Source organism: Cyprinus carpio, chromosome B2, assembly GCF_018340385.1.
Source record: "Cyprinus carpio isolate SPL01 chromosome B2, ASM1834038v1, whole genome shotgun sequence".
Lineage (NCBI taxonomy): Eukaryota > Metazoa > Chordata > Actinopteri > Cypriniformes > Cyprinidae > Cyprinus > Cyprinus carpio.
Window position 1 is genome coordinate 26257244 of NC_056598.1, and position 23681 is coordinate 26280924.

Consider the following 23681-nt stretch of genomic DNA (forward strand, 5'->3'; position numbering starts at 1 on the left):
ATATAAATATATAATAAAGAGAGTGTTCTTAATATTTTTATCGTACCCTTATTATTATACACCAATGCATTTTTTTTTTTTTTTACAACTTTGAAATAATAATGTTTTAGTTTGGCCACTATAAATCAATAGGAATGTGAAAATGTTGTCTATATTAATTATAGTATTAACACGCTACAGTTGCATTATTTGTGACTGTATATACAGCATTGAATGGTCTCTCATACCTTATTACTAAATTGAAGCTGTATGCAACAGCACTATAAAAGTGACTTTTTTTTTGTTTGCAGTCCAGAAGAGCACACACTGTATTTGAAAGTCCTCTCAGCATTTTAATTCACCATTTAGAGTCTAAAATGGCGTTCAGTGAAACATATACAGATGGCCATTTGCAATTTAGCCCAACACCTGCCCTGCGGAAGGCCTGTGCTAGCACCTGGTCATTGTGTCTCAGACAGTGAGAAAATTATTCAAAATGACTATTTCTCTATGCAATGCTGCTTGAAATTGCTTACAGAGTGTCTAGCAGTTATAAGGAGACTTTAAAAATATGGGAAAGCAGTCTGCGATCTGATTAACATGATGATTGATTGCTGAGAGAGAGAGTTCACAGGAATCTGTCATGTACCCAATGACATCATCTCAACCTCAGTGAGAAGAAAACACCATCTCTTCCATTTCTAGCACTTTTTGTCCCTTCTTTCAGCTCCTCAGGGGGCTGAGTGGACGGCTGTCTCAGTCTCGGGCTCACTGTGTACTCCTGTCTCTCTCTCTCTGGGGGCTCGTGGTTCTCTCTGCGGGACTGGTCCGAATCGCCTGGAGCCTCCATCAGAACTTAAATTATTTCATCTGCTGGAAGTGTGTGAGTGTGTGTGTTGATGGCTGACAGCTCACTGGTTAATTGGAGGAAGCCGGACAGCACAATTCTCAAGATTAATTCTCCAGGAGCTATGTGGCGTCCAGCTCTGTTCTGGGGTTTGTGTGCGTGTGTAGATAGAGCATTCTCTCTTGGATTTAGCTGTTTCGACTGGCCGAGCAAGAGCAGAACTTGTTATCTGGGGCTTGGTTGGCGACAAGTCTGGGTTCGATGCAGCTAATGCGTCTAGGTTTACACGGAACGCTGGTTGCTGTGGAAGTATGTGGAGGTTTTCTTGGCTGTACTTTGAGAAGAAAGTTGTCCCCAAAAGTGAGCTAAAACTTACAAAAGCTTCATTTGGGACTGCCCAAGAGCATCCTCAGTTGGAAAACTGATAAATAAATAACAAAATGTTTGTTTGTTTAAAATATATTTATTAGAAAAAATAGGCAACAATCTGTAATAATAATAATAATAATAATAATAACAATAACAATAACTTAATTTAATATTATTGTTTTTGTTTTTGTTGTTTTTTTTCCTAAACATGCAGCTCTTTTAGGGGTACTGTAGGGATGTGGGTAAGGGTTAGTCTGTTGACATAATAATTAGTTTTATATAAAAAACAATAACAGTCTATTACTTGTCTTTAGATAAGAATATGTGTGAGGATGAAGCATTCTTTCTTGGATTTAGCAGTTTCGTTTGGCCAAACAAGAGCAGAACTTGTTATCTGAGGATTGGCTGGCCAGCAGAGACCAGTCTGGATTCGATGTAACTAATGTGTCTAGGCTTTTATGGAATGCTGGTTACTGTGTTTGATTGTTGGTTTATTTAGTTGGTTTATTTTGCACCTTATTTTGCAAAAGTTAGCTGAATCTGATAAAATCCTGGCTTTAGGGGTGTCATGGGACATACTCAATTGTAAATAAATTCATGAAGTAAATAATGCTTTTTAGTGGTTTTTATGGTTAGAACATTTAAAATCTATGGAACCTTTCCATTAAAAACAAGGTTCTTTATATAGGGGGAAAAAAATGTTTTTTAAAATATTATTCACTTTGCACTGCAAAAAAAATAAAATAAATAATTAAATAAAAATGTATTGTTTAGTATTTCTTAGTTTTTACTTTGTTTTCCAGTAAATGTCTAAACATTCTCAAGATGCATTTAATTGAAAAGCAAAATGAATTAAGTAACAGTTGTTGGTAGAAATCGACTTAGTGTTTTTTTTTTTTTTTTTAATTATTATTTTTTTTTTTGGTGAACTATCCCTTTTTTAATATATATATATATATATATATCATATATATATATATATATATATATATATAATATATATAATTTTTTTTTGTTTTTTTTGCCCCACTGACAGATACTTTTTCTAAACACACTTAATTTTGATCATTTTTTTTTTTTTTTTTTCAGAAAACAAGACTTAATATCTCAAGTCATTTTATTCTGGAGTAAATTAATCTTGATTTAATAATGTTTTTAAATGCAGTATTTTTACTGGAGAACAAAACAAAAATACTAAATAAGAAAAAAAAAATTAAATTGCAGTGCAAGAATAATAAAAAAAAGTTATTTTAGGAACTGTTCAATGGTTAAGGAAACCAAAAAATGGCTCTTCAATGGCGTCACTGCAAAAACCCACTTTTGAAACCTTTATTTTTCAGAGTGTAGGTTCATGTCCATGTCATGTGACCTACACACACACACGATCACACCTAGACACACACACACACACACTTAGAGATATAAAAGCACTAAGGTGATTGCGCCTGGACAGATCCCTGGAGAACACCTCAGTGGATTTCTCCGAGCCAGTAGACACACACATACACAGAGACAGCTGACCTGCAGGAGTCAGCGTTGTGTGTACAGGTGCGGTGAACAGGACTGTAAAGCAGTGTAATTGCTTTGCTGCCGTTAATCCTCTGCAAGCGACGTCTGATTCGCTGTGATTCTGCTATGAGCTTAAGCCTGTGTACACACACAACACACACTCGTGCTCGCTTTCTTCCGCAGCACGCTTGTCGCACAGTGCCACAAACCATCACGCACACATAAATGGATGTGCGCACACACACACACACACACACACACACACACACACACACACACATAGGCCCTAAAAAGTCAAACGCCTGCAAACAATCCTAGAGCTTTCCTCAGACCTATCTTCACTTTTCTGAGCCCTTTGTTGCAGTGATTTTTAGTGGATGCATGAAGTCAGTTGACCTACAGTGTGATTGTATTTACATGACTTATCTCAGATTTTGAATTAGCTGAAGTTTGCCTATAAGTACATGTTTTTAGTTTCCAAATGTTGTGGATTCAGTTCCTGAATAATAAATACTGTAGAGCATATTTTCAGTAAGTGTGCAGTGGTGCACTGCTAGCTTTCTCATTAGTGCTGTTTCACTCATTAATGTCATTTCATATCTGTTGAGAGCCATCTTATAAATGAGTTCACAGTTTAAGAAGGCAAAGAAAAGCTATTTTCTCTATCGTTTACTAATAAACAGGGTTATTCCAGTCTAAAATACATTTAAATTCATGTTTTGGGAGCTAGGACACATTGTAAATGTACAAAAGTCAGAAACTAGCAATGTATAAACTACAACACTATGTTCATAAAAAAGATCCTTCTCAAATGACAAGGATCATAGATTACAATATATAATCAGTATCATGTATATACTCCAATTCTTTGTATTATTTATGTTGAAAACTGTTTTTGTGGTGCTTAATATTTCTATGATCCTTTCCCCCCCAGGGTTTTTTAATTTTGTGGAAACTGAGATACATTTTTTTTTTTTTTTTTAGGATTCTTTGATAAATAGAAAGTTCTGAAACACTTTATTGTGAAAGCAGTGCATCCTTTTTCAATAAAATTATTTATATAAAAGTATATACATTTTATTCATATTTCTGTAATACTTTTTCTATTTTTCTATCATTTTTAAATAGTAAATAGTAAGTTAATAAAACAGCATTTGCCAAAAAAAAAAAAAACCTTTTGTAACATTATAAACGTTTGATCAATTAAATGTGTCCATGCATAAATTTATTTCAAATATAAATCATTTGTACCATCATAAATGTTTTTAATGTCACTTTTGATCATTTTAATTTGTCCTGTCTGAATAAAAGATTTAATTTCTTTAAAAAATAATTATAAATAAAATAAAAATCTGACCCCAAACCTTTGAATGATAGTGTATAATCGCTTACGATCGGAATTGCATCATGAAGTACTCCACTGAGAAAACTGAGGGAAAAAAACTCAATAAAGATTGTGTAGCTTTTTATTTTAAGTGTTGTAAAGTAAAACCAATTTATCCGCATCGTCCAAGACAGAAAGTGGTAGCAGCCGTCTGGTTGGCCTCTTGCCAGTGTATCTGAGCGAGAGAGAGTTAAATGTGCAATAAATCCAGCAGCAGCAGCAGCAGCCAGTCGATTCCTTATCATCCACATGTCCATTTCCAGATTAATCTCCTCATGTCTGTCACTGGTCCTCAGTGTCTCGCTCATCCTCACATCTATGACGCTTTGAATCTCACTCACAGGATTTGGTTTTAATCTTGTAGAGAGCATCGCAAACGCAGTGTGTGTGTGAGCTTGGTGTTTGAAGTTGTGGATGGTGTATGTATTTAGTTTATGTATTTGGTTTGTTAGGGAACTCTTTTTTAAATATATATTTTGCAGAATCTCTTCAGTTAAACCTCCATAGTTGTCAAAGAGATTGAAAATGTTGAAAGCAAACAGAAAAAAAAAACAAAAAACACCAAGTTAAAAAATAAATTAAAAAGAAATGTTTTCATACTGTTCAACAAGAAGTTATTGTTGTTAAATTCACCAAAACAACAATAAACAGCAATATTTGCCAATATGTATTTAAATAATAAATGAATATGCCATGAAAGTCTTTAGATTTGCTTTTTCTCCAATTTACACTACCATTTAAATGTTCGGGGTTAGTAAGATTTTTTTTTTAAATATATCTGAAAGAAAAAAAAGTCTCTTTAGACACAAAAAAGATCATTTAAAGCAGTTATTGTATTAAACGAGAAAAGTTAAAAACGTAGCTTTAGAAAGAAATATTTAGTTTGATTCCACATAAAATTTATTACACAACGTTTACAAATTTTGTTTAAACTTCAAAAAATGCTTTGTCTTGTTTTCAGCCATAATATCTAAAAATTCTTAAATCAAGAAGGATTGTCTAGACAACTACAAATTATTCTCTCGTTTTCAAAAAAGAAAAAAAAAAAAGTCAAAATTAAGTGAGTTTTTGGTTAGAACAACCAAAATAATCTGCCAATTGGGTAAGCAAAATAATCTTATTTCAAACAGAAAACGATTTTTTCTGTTTAGAAATTTGATTTTTATTTAGCTTGTTTCAGGCAAAAACTTTTGACATGTTTTTTTTTTTTTTTCTGAAAACAAGACAATAATTTTTATTTGTCTAGAAAATCCCTCTTGATTTAAGAATTTTTAGATATTTTGGCTGAAAACAAGACAAAAAAATCTATATAAGATTTTTTTTTTTTTTTTTGCACTATACAGTATGCCAGTTTATATCAATATAAAATGACATTCATCAAGACTGCACCCACTGATAGCGCGATTAATTTGCACACACTGTCTGTGTAGTTTTAGCACCTCATTCACTAAAGGAATTATACTAATCGGGTATTTGTGATAAGGGGCCCACAAAATTAGTGCTTATCACAGTGGGGCGATTCCCTATTTTACAGGCTGTTTCTAAATGCTTAGATGTGGAGGATGCTGGAGATATACAGGTAGAACCAGGCTGACCTCATCAGTACAGAACAACAGTGTCATTAATGCAGAATAATCATATGCAAAATGTCGTCTTGCAGTGGTGGTCTTTGTTCGAGAACGCACACACACATACAGAATAACATACCAGGAGGTAAACGTACAGTATGAGTGCAGTTATGCATATGCTGTCAGTTATAGTGGTGTTTGCGTGTGTGTGTATGTATTGAAGTTGCTCTTAGTGTGTGTGGATTTCCTCTGGGAACTGGCTAATTGTGTTAGAGCTGGCTGTATTTCATGGCCTCATTCTCTTCACACACATCTTCTGGCCTAGTTCCAGATATGGCCCACCTCCTCTTTTTTCACTTGCTCTTTTTCTCCTCCCGTCTCTCGCTCTCTGCCTTTTCCCCTCTGCCTTTCTTAAGCCTGACTGTGAGATATAGTGAGTAAGACATCTTTGCTGCCGTAGCACCTAATCAAACAGTGCTTTGGGTGTTAACTGTGGTGTAAGCAAAGCCTCTGTGTTTGGATAGTGACCAGCTCACTGTCTGAATGAAACACTCCCTGCTAACAGAGCAGAAAGAGCCGCTGCTTTATGGACCCTCACGGACCTTTTGAAAATATCTGTGGCACTGTTTCCTGAATAGGGCAGAAAATACAGCCTGCGACTATGAGGAACTTTTTCTCCTTCTTTTTCAGTGTAAAAAGTGAATGGAGTCAGTGGAGGTGCTTTACCGTTTGAAAATGTTGACCGTTAACACCAGGAAGTCAAATTTAAAATTTTATTATTTTCTTTTCACTTTCTGTGGGGTTTGACATTGGTGCTACCTTCCAAATTTGGGACATAATTTGATAACCTTTTTTGTTTTGTCTTGTTTTGCTTTGTGTTTTTTTGTTGTTTTTGTTTTTGTTTTTGTTTTGTTTTGTCAGCTTTACTTTTGCTTTGTTAGCTTTTATTTTGTCTTGTCTTTTTTTTAGTTCTTTTATTTTTGTTTTATCAGCTTTATTTTATTTTGTCAGCTTTACTTTTGCTTTGTTAGCTTTTTTGTTAGTCTGTCTGTCTATCTATCTATCTATCTATCTATCTATCTATCTATCTATCTATCTATCTATCTATCTATCTATCTATCTATCTATCTATCTATCTATCTATCTATCGTTCCACCCACCCACCCATCCATCCACCCATCCATCCATCCATCCATACACACACACACACACACACACACACACACACACACACACACACACACACACACACACACACATCTGTACATTTGTGTGTATATGTATGTGTGTAGCTGTCAGAAGTCTTCTGTTCAAGTTTTAACCCTCCTAAATGGCTAATCATCAGGGTCGCCAGAGTTCGAGGTCAGTTCTGTCATCGGCGCTCCCAGTTTAGGTTCCCAGCAGCCCCTGATCTATCCCACAAGGCCCTGCCTTCACAATAGCTCATTGTGTCTCAGTCTGAGTAAAATCATTTTTCTCTTGCTTCAAGAGCTGGAACGTCTCCTGGCCAGGTTTGATGTTTCAAGGAGAACTCACTCAAATGCTCGAGTGGAAGTGGCTGGTCACGAAAATCTTAAACCTAAGATTCGTTCCAGAGTTTTTCCTGGCACTCATCTGGTTCTGTTGCGGTCTATAGTTAACATCACAACCTTTCCGTGATCTGTAAATCCTCAGTTCCTGGCCGGATGTTCTGCGAGCTGGGGGAAGTCATTGCTTTATCAGAAACACAATATGGTTTTTCCCTGCAGCTCTATAGTGGGAAGGCAAATGTGTAGGAATGAATCCAGGAGGTTGGGATAAAGAGTCTTTACTAAAACCTTGTTTTTATTCCTTATTCTGATTGGCAATGAAAAGCCACTCTCAGTGTTGAGTTAGTGGGCTGATGTACGGCCGCTCGGGGGCTGCCACTCTGCATGGTTAATTATAAACAGTTACACATCGCTCTGGGACCACAGCTAAAAGGAAACGCACAACACAGCTCCATTCTGTAAGACTTTCTAGAAGTCAAGTAGAAAATGTATATTTGAACTTTAACCACATGGAAAAGATTTACTGTCACATATCAACAGATGACTTTAGCTCAAGTGAAAAAAATAAGAATAGTTGTAGTTGAATAATTCGGTGAATTGGGGGATTTGTAGCTTTGATTTCTGAGGTTTGGGATCAGTAAGATTTGTAATGTTTTTAAGAAAACTTTTGTGCTCATCAAGGTGGAATTTATTTGATCAAAAATACAGAAAAATAGCAATATTATGAAATATTATTCGTATTTAAAATAATTGTTTTCTGTTTTAATATGCTAAAATATGTTATTTCTATGATACTAAGCTGCATTTTCATCAACCATTACTGCATTCTTCAGTCTCACATAATCCTTCAGAAATCATCATTTACTTACCATCATGTCATTTCTTTCATGAAGCACAAAAGAAGTGGACTAAGAAGTGGTTCATACAGACCAGATTTAGGCCTTTTTTCATAAATCTTGGCAGTTTGAGAGAAGCAAAGATGATTTGTGAATCATTTAAGTCTGATCTTCTCAATGAGTTGGCTGATTCCGTTCAAGTGATTCATGCACTCACGTATCAAACTGATTCTGTTCTTCAGTTCAACTTTATTTGGTTCAGTCGTCCAAGTAGATAATCGGTTAAAGATGATGATTGAAATTTTAGTCTGTCAGTCCACTGAAGGTGAGTTTAAGAACCCATGTGCAGTTTATTTACAAAGTGATCCAAACAAAGACTTGACTTGGACAGACTTGACTAGGTATGAACAGACTTAGCTCACCGACAGCATATTACAACATCAAATACATGATGAGAGACAATGGCAACAAGAGAGCTACTTATAGCAAACACTAAGGGTCACGTGACAAGAACCAACCAATGAGAAAACAGAACTGAGAACCACATGATAGGATAATAACCAATGAGGAACAAGACACATGACTATGACAGCCAATCAGAACTTGACGCATACACAGGGCAGAAATACATGAGGGCAAGGGAAGCATGACACCAACAGCATGAATCAAATTACACAATAAAAGACATGAAAACAAGAACATGAAACAAACCCCAAACCCCCATGTTAAACATACAAAGCTATTGTATGACTTCAGAAAACTTGGAATATGTTGCTACAGTGTATAACTTGTATTATTTTTCATATTTTTTTTTTTTTTTTTTTAAAGGGGTCATCGGATGCCCAATCAAGTTGATATGATTCTTTAGGGTCGTAATGAAATGTCTGTAACATAGTTTGGTTCAAATTTCTCAATGGTAGTGTAAAAAACACACTCTTTTCAGAGCACGCAGTTTTGTAGCATTTTCCTTTAAATGTTAATGAGCTCTGCTGACCCCGCCCCTCTCTTTTGAGCCGCTCTCAGAGAGACTGTTTACTTTAGCCGGAGGCACAGAAACAAATAATCCACTGCATCTTCAGATGTCGGGAGTAAATGTTATGCTATGTTTATTATTACAACCAACAACAAAACACCTCAATCACTTAGGAGACATTCTTGTCTACATCTGCTCCGTCGGTGAAACAATGGTGGACTGATGACAGCTCACTCAGGGCGGGTCTAAGGTAAGACGCCAGTCCAGTCTGTGCTGAAACGCCACTGTCAATCAAACTATCGTGGGAGGGGCCTGTCTGTGTGACGTCACAAAGACAGGCATCTGAGATCAGCTCGATTTGAGAAAGGGTAAATGATTGAATGAGATTAAAAATAAATAAATAAATAAATAAAAAACCTTTGGATTTTTATCCTTATAGGGTGGTTGTGTACACACACTGCCAACATACATTTCAGTTCAAACTACTTGTAAAAGTGCATGTCGCCTCCGATGACCCCTTTAAGCTTGAAAGCTCCAATCTCCATTCTTTGTAATTGCATGAACAAGCATGACCAGTACACTTCTCTTAAATTTCACCTTTTGTGTTCAGTGGAGGACAGAAAATAATATGGGTTTGCAGTGACGTGAAGCTGACTAAATTTTAGCAGAAGTTCATTTCAGGGTGAAATATTCCTTTAAGAGGAGAATGAAAATGCTAAAATGATTGTCATTTACTCATGAAAGAAAAGTGCTCTCATTCTTGTATACATTTTCTCATGCTTTAATTATTTCACTGCGGTAAGCATATCATGCAATTGTATGTTGTCTAAAGGCATTAGTTTAGCATAATCTAAAAAGAGTCATTTTCTATTATTCAAGTGTAAAAAGTGTAATTTAATAAAAAGCCATTGTAAGACTTAGCACTGTAATTGCAGTTATGTAATTTAAAGAGCCTTGACCAATGCAAATGATATTCTTGCTGTTATCATTTCTTTAGCAACATCATTTTCATAGTTTGCTTAGTGAATCTTCATACTTTCTCATCAGGTGTTCCTTCTGGACCAAGAAACGTCATCTCCATTGTGAATGAGACCTCTGTGACTCTGGAGTGGCACTCTCCGCGCGAGACAGGCGGCCGTGATGATGTCATGTATAATATTATTTGTAAGAAATGCCAGGCGGACCGTCGTTCCTGCTCCCATTGCGACGATAACGTGGAGTTTCAGCCCCGGCAGCTGGGACTGACCGAATCCAGAGTCTTCATCAGTAACCTGCTGGCACACACTCTCTACACCTTTGAGATCCAGGCGGTCAACGGCGTCACCAACAAGAGCCCGTATCCTGCCCAGCACGTCTCCATAGACATCACAACCAACCAGGCTGGTGAGTGATTACTTAATGATAAGATTATGCTTGATTAAACAAGCATATGCAATCCATGCAGTCCACAGCAACAGAAAAACCCTGCTAGTGAAGAACTAGTTTAGACTGGTTTACATTCCAGGTTTAGCAATGATCAGTGTACAAGCTAGTCAAGATGGTTATTGTTAGGGATGCAATGTCTTGACTGGATCAGTTTTTTATTGGTTTAACTGGTCATGATTAAAACCTGGTGGTTTTGTTTTGTTTTGTTTTGTTTTGTTTTGTTTTGTTTTGTTTTTTTTTTTTTTTCTTGGACTGTTTCCTGTTTTTAAGTACAAAGTTTGTTTTTTGTTTTGTTTTGTTTTGTTTTGTTTTGTTTTGTTTTGTTTTGTTTTTGGGTTTTTTTTGTTTTTGTTTTGTTTTTTAGCTTTTTGTTTTGTTTTGTTGTTTCTACCAGTGAAAATTTTAAATGAAAAGTTTGAAAAGAAAAAGTTTTAGAGGGAAAGAGTTGTCTTGTGTGATTGCAATATGTTTTAATATTTTAGTGACATTATCTTTAATAATAGTATATATTAATTCTATATAGTAATATAGTAATCTTTAGTTAAAAAAAAAAAAAAAGGTTGAAATTTCCCTCCAGGTTCTACTCCTGTTATCGTTTTATTATTTTTTATTTAATTAATTTTTATATATTAATATTTTTATACAGTAATCCTTACTAATAGTGTGTGTGTATATATATGTTTGTGTTTTCTAAAATTCTCTAACATTTCTTAAAATTATGAATTTAAGCTCTCATAATTTTTATTTCATTTTTCATAATTCTTTATGGTAACTGTTTGAATTTTTCATATATGTGCATGCTTTTTTTATTTTATATATAGTATATTATATTTAAAGACGTTCAGAATGTTTATTTTGGTTAGTTTTGACTAATGCAATATGTTTTAACAATCTTTTTTTTTCTTTTCTTTAATAAGAAATATTTTTTTTCCCCTTTTTATGTTCTGTCACATACTACGCATCTATGCATTTTGACCAGTTATGTTTCTACTTTCATTACATTTTCATTACCTTCACCAATCTAGTTTCTCGTTTCATTCATGTTAAAAAGGCTCCAAGTGGTCGTTTGGCCTCAATATCACTGATGGGAGGATATTAGAAGAGTGAAGTGTTCGGTTTCAACATTTAGAGCTGCTCGCTGGACTGTGCAGGAAGTCAAAATTGAAAACATCACCTAGTTTGACCTGCGCTAAAAGATATGCGTCCTCATCATTTCCTTGAGAGCTCCTCTTTCAGTTTTTTGAGTGCAGCCCATCTTTCTCCATCTTTCTCCACCTCCTTCACTTCCCCTGTCATCTCAATTTCCTGCTTTCACTGAAAAGCTCTACATAAGCATCACAGCAGTTGGTATGTTAAAAGTTTGTGCGGATCTCGCCGGGATGCATTCGTCTGGTTTGACGCTTTCATCTTTATCAGCGGGACCAGTATGAAAAACACGCTTGATCGTGTCACTATTCCTTAAAACATTCAGCCCTGAAACGAGGGCACCCAAAACTGTAGCGCTGAGAGTTTAGCGGCTTCCATCGCAACCCCCTCCCGGATCAAAGTCAACGCTTGTGGATAATTTAACGTGTGGGGGAGATTTTTATCCTCAAACTGTAGAAACGTTCAGTCCCAGCTATGAGAACAATTTAAGTTTCAGTGTACGGCAGTGTTTCGTCTCCTTTCTTCTTTTGGTTTTTACACAGAACAAGTGAAAATTTAACTAGACTTTTCAGTAGAGTGGTACTCATTCATGCAGAAGCACGTCCTGTGTGGTTGCTAAAGTTTTCAACACATGTTTTAAAAACATTCAGGTTAAAAGAGTCTATCCCAATATAATATTAGAATCTCTAGTTATTATTCAGGTCTATCTTGTTGCTTAAATAGCATAACTTTACTCAATAAATCACAAAGTTTGAGGTTCATGTGTGTAACTTGCGTTTGATACTTTGTTTTATGTTTGATTGAGATTTTCTACTCAAGCATTCTGAAAAACCCTTTTCCTTCAGAAATAGCTCCAAAAATCAAATACTTTGTTCTTCTTTGAAATAGAACAGATATAGAATTTTTTTTTTAATTCTGTCTCTTTATTTTTTTTCGTCATACAATAAAAGGTCCAGTGTTGTTCTTCAAAATATTTAATTCCTTTTAGGGTGAAATATCACTAAGCATAAGCAAAATTAATAGCGATACAGGCTGTAGCGTACTTATAAATAAACATATTTAGGAGGGATATTGTTGAGACATACATTAAAAACAAAGTGTCTCTCTCTGCCTCTTGAGGAAAAGGAGAAGAGCGAATGTGTTTGGGTTTGTTTGGATGTGTGAAGACTCCGTAGAGTCTGAAGCAGTCGGTTAGAATCCAAATGCAGTACAAACCTGCCAGCAGCGATATCTTAACATAGCTCTTCTGTTCTGTTGCTCTCTGTAGATTAGAAGCTTCATTTTGGATTTAAGGCTGATTTGTGCTCTTATGTTTAGCGGCATAGCGACATTCAGTTGCCTGAAAATAACAGAACGTGAAATATTGTTGGTGTTTGTAATATGTTTGTTTTCCTCCCATGATCCTTCATGGTCTAGAGGCATGTTGATGATGAAGGGGTTCATCAAGGGAACTGCTGTTGGTTTGTTGATCATTTAAATAAAGTCTGGGATCTGTTTTTGTGTTTTGTAATAATACAGAAAAGCTTGGTGGGGGAGATTGTGGGAAATATAATTATTCTGTAATCACTTAAGGCCTGTTCACACCAAGAGCAATAGCTATAAAGATAACTACAATGATAACTACTGTATATTAGCATTAATATCAATGGACGATAACTTGAGTTTATTATAATCATGCATGCAGTTATGCCATCTGCTGCTTTAAATGCTTAAGTTTTAGATTCTGATGGGGAAAAAAAAGCAGGAAAAACATACTGAAAGTGGTGTGTTGCTATATATATTTTTTTTTTTTGTTGTTGTTGTTGTTGGTACTGGTTGTTGTTGTTTTTTTTGTTGTTGTTGTTGTTGTTGTTGTTGTTGTTGTTGATGATTATTTAATTAATTTTGTTTTGTTCATGAGTTTGGTTTTCTTTCTTCTGTGGACTATTTCATTTTGTTTTCCTGAAGCTTTCTGTCTTTAAAAACTACTCGGAAAACCATAAACATATCATAAAAGTGGTTCATTCAGTAGTCTCCATTCAGTGCAGTTCCTTTGAGAAAAACATCCAGTTTGTGTTCTACAGAAGAAAGTAAGTCATACGATTTGGAACGACACGAAAGTGAGTAAATGATGAAAGACTTTTCATTTTTGAGCAACTATTTCTTCAACATTGTGTTTTTTTCTTCCCAGTTTGTTACCTTTTCGAGTGAGTTTTCATTACTCAGCATCTCTGTTTGGCTTTGTTTTGCAACTATTTCCTCTTAAACTGTGATTAGTCTTGTCTGGTTCACCTGTTAGGTTGCTTGTTTTAATCCAGTTTAATTAGAGTTAATTGGTGCTCCAGTGCGATGCTTGTTTCCAGCTGAACTGAGACTTTGAGCAGCGGTTCAGACATGACTGCACATGATCTGCAGCAGAGTGCCTTGTAATCGCTCCTCTCGTGACACTGGGAGTCGGAGCAAACAAACAAAAAGATCATAACACGGAATCAGACGCCTGCCGAGTTTTCCTCCTTCTCCTAAATGTACAAGAGCTGAACGCGAGGTAAATAGAGCTGATTAACAGGCAACTCTAATGGCCGCCGCTGGGCATGAATGTGTGACAGTTAAATGGTGCTCTTGACACATAGATGCTTAAGAGCCATGCTTTCCTGCATTGTTATCGTTTTGGAGACCGTAATGAGTCTTTTGCCATTAATGGGCCCTTCCCGTGTGGAGGGGTCTCAGAGGTAAGTGGTAATTGTGTTCTGCTTGTACCTGATGGAAATGCCCAATGGGGGTTGAAAGAAGCAGAAAACAAGAGAAGGAATGCAGATGCTCAGTCCTGGGGAGGTTAGGAGCCTAAAGACATTTAAAATAGGCTTAATTAATTAAAGCTCAATCAGGTTTTAATTTCATCCTTGAAAGCTGGGTGAAGGAGGTTTCAATAGAGTTGGTTTGAAAAAGCACAGTTCAGTGGTTTAGTAGAACAGCTCTGTATCTCAGCTGGATTTGAGAGATACTTTGGGGAAAACAGTAAGCTTTTGATGAAGACAGTCTGTATTTTAGAACAAAGAATAAACGAATCTTAAAGGTGGAGTGTGTGCTTTTTTTGCCTTTAGTTGAATTGCAAAATGACTGTTTTCAAACAGGTTTCTCGAACACTTCATCCATTGGTTGCAGTGTTTATACTTTACCTTCAATGGGATATAATACAGGTGAATAGATTAAGATTTTCTTTCCTTTCATTTTTAAAACAATTTGTTTATTAAAAAAAATATATATATTGAAAACTGAAATGTAAAAATGTATTTTAAAATAAAAAGTAAACAATTTGTTTTGTATTTTTTTTTGTTTTTATAGTGTTGTTGTTAATTTTTTTATTTTATAAGATTTTAGAGAACAGCATTTATTCAAAATAGAAACCTTTTGTAACAATATACACTACCATTCAAGGGCAGTACGTTTTCTTTTTTTTTTTTTGTAAGAATTTAATATATTTTTTATTTATTTCAAATATATGTTCTTCTAAACTGTATATTCATTAAATAATACTGGAAAAATATCACAGGTTAGAAAAAAAAAAAAAATATATCTATATATATATATATATATATATATATATATATATATAATATATATATATATATATATATAGCAATAGCTATTAAGATAACTACAATGATAACTACTGTATATTAGCATTAATCATGCATGCAGTTATGCCATCTGCTGCTTTAAATGCTTAAGTTTTGGATTCTGATGGGAAAAAAAGCAGGAAAAACATACTGAAAGTGATGCTAACAATATCGTTTCTCTTCGTTGTTATCGTTATTGGTACAATCTAACTGATCCCAAACTTTTGAATAGCTGTGTATAATACATCCAACAAATTCAAAAGATAAAATTAGAGGCTATAAGATTGAGGATTATATATATATATATATATATGTATGTGTGTGTGTATATGTGTATATGTGTGTATATATGTATATGTGTATATGTATATATGTATATGTGTATATATGTATATATATATGTATGTATGTATATATGTATATATATATAAATGATAGCTGATAAATGTAGGATTAGCTAATGTTTCATCAACAATAGAAAAAAAATAACAATACATGCCGACATTTCCCTACTGAGCGACTGAGCTGAAAAATGTCACCGGGGTTGTGATGGCGACTGTGGTTATTTTCAGCGTAACAGGTCAAGCGCTGAACTGGGCTCTTTATTCACCCGGCGGCGCCTTGTGTTTCTCGATGGGTTCAGTGGTTTGGAGAAGAAAACACCCAGCGAGTGTTTGGCATTTACAAACTGCATTCGGTGCTATTGGTCTGGGCACATACGGCAGGACAGGTGGGGTGGGAGTAGGAGCTGACCTTTCAGATGCATGGAGGGTGTAGTTATTGCACATTATATAGTCTGTAGGTTGCTATTTGTCAACTTTTCAAAAGCTTGTGTGCAACGCAAAAGCACAATGTCCTGTTTCCACTGCTAGAGTGAAGGAACGCGTCCTCATAGTGTCCACAAAACTCACAAATGGCTGCTGGGAACACCGGTAAAGACTCCAGCTGCCTGGGCGCCATCTTATCTTGCAGTCTGTCCATTCATGTGTATTTGGAGTCACTGTCAATTAGAAATAATTGCTAAGGACATATGACAGAGTCAGATTAATCAATGTGTATCACAGTATGTAGAGTCTCTCATTTCCTACACGGAGAGATAAACGAATGAATTAACCGTGTTGTGGAAGTGGTTTTTAAAAATGTATGGTACACTGGGGGGTTGTTACTGCAGTTATAGATTTTTTTTTTTAAATCTATAAATCATGGCTGTTGAAAATATTTTTTTTTCTCCAGGTTCTTCTGATCTGAATGAGGCTTAAGTCTTGAATCTATACTTACACTTTATTATTATTTGCTTTATTATTTTTTTTACATATTTTGTATATTATAATTTATATTTAAATTATTATATTTTTATATTATATTTTAAAATAACATTTTACTTTAGTAATTTTTAGTCTTACAAAACAAAAGCTTTTTAGTCAGTTTTTGATCCTACTTCCTTAAATTATTTTATGTAATTTGTGAGTTTTTATTTTAGTCCAAAGCTAAATAAAATAATAAAATAAAATAAAATAATTTTTATATATATATATATAATATATATATATATATATATAGATATATATATATATATATATATATATATATATATATATATATATAAATTAAAATTAAAATAAATAAATATAGATATCTATCTCTTCTGTTAGGTAGAAAGGGAAAGAAAGGCAAAAATCTTGGGCAAAGAGTAGAGGATATAAAACCCATGACCACCTGCCCTGCGGCTAATAAGAGGCATTAAACTCCCAGACTGGCATCTGGACTGTGTGTCTGGTGATTCCCTCATCGATATGGCTGATTTAAAAGTGTATTCCAAGCCTGTCCCCCACTGGATACAAAACTGGATGAAGGACACACTGTTCCTTTAGCTTGAGTGCTCCGTTCTAGAATACAAATGGTAATTCAGTGGCTCTGAAGCTTCAAAAAGAACGAGAAAGTGCCATAAAAGTAGTCCAACATGAGTTGTACATTATGTTCCAAAGCTTCTGAAGCTATACAATATTAAATACTAAAATTTAGGTCATTATTCATTGAAATTTTTGTCTTTCTCCTACTATTGAGCTTTTCTGAAATATGTTTTATAGGATTATAGAGAACATTGAGTACAGGATCCACTATGACACTAAAAGGAACTTTTGTATTTTATATATTTTCAGCTTAATGAGTTGAAAATGTACCTTATTATCAAATTATGAAGTGTATTGGACTTCAGTATGTAAACAGTAGATCTTCATTTCCCATAAATCTGAGAAAACTTTAATGCTTTTAAATTATTTCTAATTTGTAATTTCTAATTTCAAACTGAGTCTAATTTGTTTTTTTCCCTAAACTCTATAAGATATAATGATTAATTTCAGTCATTGTCTCCTGTCTGTCAGCCCTCTGTGGTCAGAGGAACGGTAAACGTCCATTTAGAGAAGCAAGCACGTCTTTAAATCTCTCCGGCACTCTGTGAAAACAGGACATTTGATAATGTTTGTGCTGAAAGAGCGTGGGAGTGTTTGTTGTTTTCAAGCACTAGCCATTTGGAGACTTAAAGCTGCTTTCCAGCCTCCTGTACTGTAGGCTTTATTGTTATTTTTTTCAAAATAACATCTTTTTTTTCTGCTTTAGGAAACCGGATTGTCAGCAGTCATTTCTTGTGATGGCTTGTTCCTCCAAACTTTATAAGCAATTCCATTTCAGACACTTTTTCATAACTGTTGTACTTTATCCCCACGATGCACCAAACAAGAAGCTGAAGACTAACAGCAATGTTTCATCTGTTTTTTTGTTTTTTTGTTTGTTTCATTTGTTTTGTTTTGATTTTTTTTAACTTGTTGTTTTTTGGCACTTCCATATATATATATATATATATATAGATATATATATATATATATATATATATATATATATATACAGTATAGTATATATATATATATATATGTGTGTGTGTGTGTGTGTGTGCGTGTGCGTGTGTGTGTGTGTTTTAAAAAATAATTGTGGGTATTTGATTTAATACCATGGTATACCACCACAGTACTTTTCTATAAGGCTACTCTCTCTTAATCTCTTGTTCAAAGCACAAAACGCAATCGCCCCATTGAGACCAAGCTCATAGACCAGTGGTTACAAAACCAATTACCAACAAACACTGTTCCCATGAGCCACTACAATAAACTCAGGAGAAGAACAGAACATAAACCAGCTGGAGAAGAAGAGAGCTTTGAATCCATCCATATAAACCAGAGACAATCGCACAAGAGATCAATAAATCTCCAATCAAGTGCAGCATAAATGAATTTGGAAAGTTGCTCTGTGCTGTAATTGTTATAAGACTCACTTTATGCAATAGTAAGAGCAGCACAGCCATAAACAGAAACAGATCCTCTATATTGGATTTGCATCAACTAACCACATCAGACATGCTGTAAACATCATCACCAAATGCAGAACGAACCGCTGACGCTATGTGTTTTAGTTAATATCATTCTTTATTGCATTTATGTTTGTAGAATTTGATATTGTGTTGGCAGAGGGCAAGGATCTGATGTACAGAAAATAATGAGTATGCTTGAGGAGAGAAAGAGAGATGGAGACAGTGAGACAGAAAAGCAGTGGTTGAGGCGCGGGTGATTTGTATTCAGCTGTCACTCAGGCAGGTTTTATGGGTCTAGTACATACTATCAGTGTCTGGATGACAGTCACACCCTATAAATCTCTTCAAGACACTCTCTCTTTCTCTTGCTTGCTGTATATGTCTTGTGTGTGTGTGTGTGTTTACGGTCAAGGGGAAGTGCAAAAGCATTATGTTCAGACTGATGGAGCATGTGCAACCGTTTTGTAAAGTAACGCCTTCTTTTTATGGCTAATGAGTTCCTGATGGATATCTAATACAATTTTCAATGTAAATACTATGGCTAAGTTGACAATACTGGTTTCTCTGATTTTTATTTTGATGAACGAATATTGATTCTTATTGATCTTTTAGTCTATGCTGTTCAATTTGATGCCTCACTACACTTAACATTATTTGTAATGCACCTAGCATCCAAAAATCACTATAAGTTTTGCGTCTTACATTTTATACAAAACAATTTCAAAGCTTTGAAGTTCTGCCAATTCTATTCTGAAATGATCATTGAACTATTTTGGTGATCTTTAATGTGGCATGTAAATCGTTTCATTTCTTCCTCTTTACTACTAGTTATTGCACAAAATGAACATGAACCAACATCAGAAGGTGTGTTGAAAGACCTCATTCAGTTAATTAGCAGTGAAGAGATGTCAATAAAACAGATTGTAAACAATGTCACGTAATGTTACGTTTACCTCAGAAAATTCAATTAATGACCGTAGTAGTATTATATTAATGTAATACATTAATAATGTACCAATAGACATGGTTCCCTGTATAGTTCACAGCAATAGTTGAGAGAGAAACTGGCGTACTGTATACTGTACCTAACATATCCAAATGAATCAGTACCAAATCGAGATTGGAACTGAATCAAATTGCAAGCTTATGAATAAAACTCAAATTAAATTGTGATGTTTATGTAAGTATTAGTAAATGCGGTGTGAAATCGTAGAGACCCATGGAGAGCGGTGCAGTATATGTCTGGCTCAAGAAACTTGTTTGGAATTCATCTGCCGTATCTTGCTCTCTTGTCTTTCTTGCTTTGTCTCTCGCTTTCGTGTGTTTGGCAGAGAGTGTGACTGTGATTAATGTTGAAGCAGTCGTCCTGTTGAGGACCAGAGACTGAAAAGAAGAAGAGAGGAAGACGTGAATGCTGAGAGATGAGTTGAAGGGGAAAGAGGGTGATGAGAGGAGAAGAGTCACAAATCTTTGTCAGGATGGAGGAGTCCTGCCAGCTGTGAGGAGGAAACTGCTGCAAAACCTCCCTTTGAGTTTCAGCAGACACACGATTAACGCAAACACACATTCAACCAGCACGGAGTAATAAATATTCAGACTTTGAGAAGTATTAGATCAGACATTTACTCATAACTTTCCCTGAAGCAGACCAATAAATGGCTAAATGCATGAACACCAACCAGACCCTTATACTGTTAGAAAGGAATGATTTTAATCCAGTCAAATTGTTCCTGATCAGGTTATATGTGACCCTGGGCCACAAAACCAGTCTTAAGCTGCGCGGGTAATAATAGGGTAGCAATAACCAAAAATACTTTGTATGGGTCAAAATTATAGATTTTTCTTTTATGCCAAAAATCATTAGGATATAAACTAAAGTTCTTGTTCTATGAAGATATTTTGTAAATTTCCTACCGTAAATATATCAAGCTTCATTTTTTTGATTAGTAATATGCATTGGTAAGGACTTCATTTGTACAACTTTAAGGCAATTTTCTCAATATATAGATTATTATTTTATTTTTATTTTTTGCACTGTCAGATCTATCCTAGCAAACCATACATCAATGGAAATCTTATTTGTTTCGTATGAAAAAAAAAAAATAAATTAAAAGACTGGTTTTGTGGTCCAGGTCACATATCTTCAAATCAATCAATCAATCAAATGAATGAATGAATGAATGAATAAATAAAATTTGATTGATTCTATATAGCCATTCAGTGATCAAATAAATATTATATTAATAACATGAATTATTATATTTATGCTTTATAATTTTACTTATTAATATTATTATTTTACTTAATTTTTACTTTGTTTTATTAAATATATTGTGTTTATTATTTTTATCAATGGTTGTTGTAAGTTCAATTACTATTTATTATTATTATTATTATTATTTTCTTAATATGTAAAATGTGGCAGTGGGTGTACAAGAAAAATAGCATGAAGAGTCAGCAGCTGTGTGTGTGTGTGTGTGTGTGTGTGTGTTTATAAGGAAGGGGATTGGAGCTTCTGCTGTTCTTTAGATAAGAAAATTAAAAATTGATCACAAAGTTCTCTCTCTCACACACACACAGTGAGGCTAGTATCTCTATTTTGCTACACAATGTGTGGAATGGTAAATAACGTGTGGGTGTGTGTGTGTGTGTGTGTGTGTGTGTGTGTGTGTGTTTAGAAGGTGGATCCTCTCCCAACATGGAGATACAAAAACAGCAGAAAAGCAATTTCAGCTCTCTCAGACTCTCTGCAGCTGTGTGTGTGTGTGTGTGTGTGTGTGTGTGTGTGTGTGTGTGTGTGTGTGTATGTGTGTGTGTGTTTGTGTGTGTGTGTGTGTGTGTGTGTGTGTGTGTGTGTGTGTGTGTGTGTGTGTGTGTGTGTGTGTGTGTCAGAAATAGAGAGAGTGCACACTGCCAGTTATTGCTAATGTGGAGCAAAGATGGGCAACAGAGCATGAACGAGAGAGTGAGAGAGAAGGACTCAAAGGCCGTGCTTCAGAGCAGGGTGACACTTTGCTTGAGTCACTATTTAAAAAGCATCAGATTGAAGTCTGGATGATGTGTAGAGACAAACTGAGAATGCTGGCCAAGATATTGTATTAATAGCCTGTGTGCATATAAGGGTGTCTTATTCACAATTTTATACAGATAAATATATTTCTTTATATTTTATAAGTATTCTAATTTTGAAAATATTTATATTTTGTAGTTATTTTTTAACTGATTTTTTATTTGTTTATATATAAATACAGACAGAAAGATAAATAGATTATTATTATTGTTATTAGATATTTTTATTTATTTTTATATTTATTTTTTACTTTTTTTAATAAACAGATTTGTTTACACACACACACACACACACACACACACACACACTGTATATATGTATATATGAAGATGCATAAGCCTCTAAGTGCCGTTTGAATTTTTCTTTTAAAATTAGCATTTTAATCAGGCTCCTATGTGTAGGTTCATTTTTTTTTTTTTTTTTTTTTTTTTTTACTTTAATGGTGATAAAAATAACCTTTCATTGCCATTAAAGTAAAATAACTGAACCTACACATAGGAGCCAGATAGAAATGCTCATTTTATAACATTTATAATGGTGAGGAAACTTTTGTTTTAAGAATGTTAATTTGTTTGTTACATTTTTAATGTACAATATGTCTGCAGGCTTAGAGGATTTTTTCCAGTATGTGTGTGTGTGAGAGAGAGAGAGAGAGAGAGAGAGAGTAAGAGAAAGTAATAGAAAATGGTCTGTCTGTGTGTGACCATTCATGTGTGTGTCGTTTAGCAGGTGCGAGTGTGTATGTGTGTGTGTAGTAGCTTGTGTGACATCCGTATGCTCGCCTCAGTCTATTCACCCGTGAAAACAGGCTGTGTGTGATGTTACAACAGCTGAGCGTAGAGTTGTACCACTTTGATGAAGCAAAGGAGAACAGGAGGAAATGAGAGAGAGGTGGGGGGGGATGAAACGGGCAGTGGGTTAATTTAGAAGCTGTGCATGTTCACTCAGGTGTGTCTTCCTTAAAGACGGAGAGGCCAGAAACACTGTAGCCAATCAGAGCGCTTGAACTGAGAAATAGGCTTCCATTGCAAAGGGCACATTCTCACGAAGCTATTAAACAACTCCAATCACCCTCTCGTCTGACTCTTTCATCATACTGTGTGTGTGTGCTTCATTTCTGAAAGTGGGAGATCAATTCACTAGCTAAGTATACACAGCAGGGAAGATGGCTGTTTGGAATGATTTTTTTCACTTGGTTTCTCTCTCTCTCTCTTTTTGCAGCTCCGTCCATTGTTCCCATAATGCATCAGGTCAGTTCGACAATGAAAAGCATCACGTTGTCATGGCCACAGCCTGAGCAGCCCAATGGAATTATTCTCGATTATGAGCTGCGCTACTATGAGAAGGTAAGATGTGCGTTTGCTGCATGGAGGAAAACTACAGTTTTTTTCTGGATTCTTCCTCAAGGTTTATTGAATGTTCTTCACATGCTGAGTTTCATTTTAGCACTTTAAATGCAGGATGCAACTGGGTCAAATGGAAGAAAGTGCTATTCAAAGGTTCACTCCATTGTAGAATTGATTAATTTTAGTGAATTAGTTAAAGGTGGCTTTGATTTTGGTGACTAGGAAATGTTCTGTTCCAACATTTATGAGTTTGGCAGATGCTTTTATCCAAAGACCATAACATACTCCTCAAATCAGAGAGATGTGATTGGTCAATAATGTTGTTCAAGCCCATAACTCTAAAATATGACTGGTTGTTAGTATGTTGTTCCATAACCTACAGGAATTGAACTAAATATTCAATATTAGAGATGTATCTTCTTCAATGTGGTGGTGGTTACCACAATAAACAAGGACAGGGACATAATATACTGTACACTGATGGACAAATTTTGGAAGAATGAAGGTTTTTTATGTTTTTGAAAGAGGTCTCTATGCTCAACAAGGCTGCATTTATTTGATCAGCAATACAATAAAAACAGCAATATTATTACAATTTAAAATAACTTAAAAATATTCAGTTTGACTACATATTCAGCAGCCATTAGTCCAGTATTCATTGTCACATGATCCTTCAAAAAAAAAAAAAAAAAAAGAACTGGTATATATGGGCAATAAATAAAATTATATATTTAATAAAATTA

The 23681-nt window shown here is 34.8% G+C and overlaps 1 protein-coding gene across 1 annotated transcript in view; it reads left to right on the forward strand.

Annotated features, from left to right (window-relative positions):
• Positions 1–23681, forward strand: part of LOC109086539 (ephrin type-B receptor 1) — a 198539-nt gene that overhangs the window by 133526 nt on the left and 41332 nt on the right. The window contains exons 5-6 of the mRNA XM_042718917.1: positions 10042–10377; positions 22814–22938. Of these exons, the coding sequence (XP_042574851.1) occupies positions 10042–10377; positions 22814–22938 (461 nt within the window). The remainder of the gene's footprint in view (positions 1–10041; positions 10378–22813; positions 22939–23681) is intronic.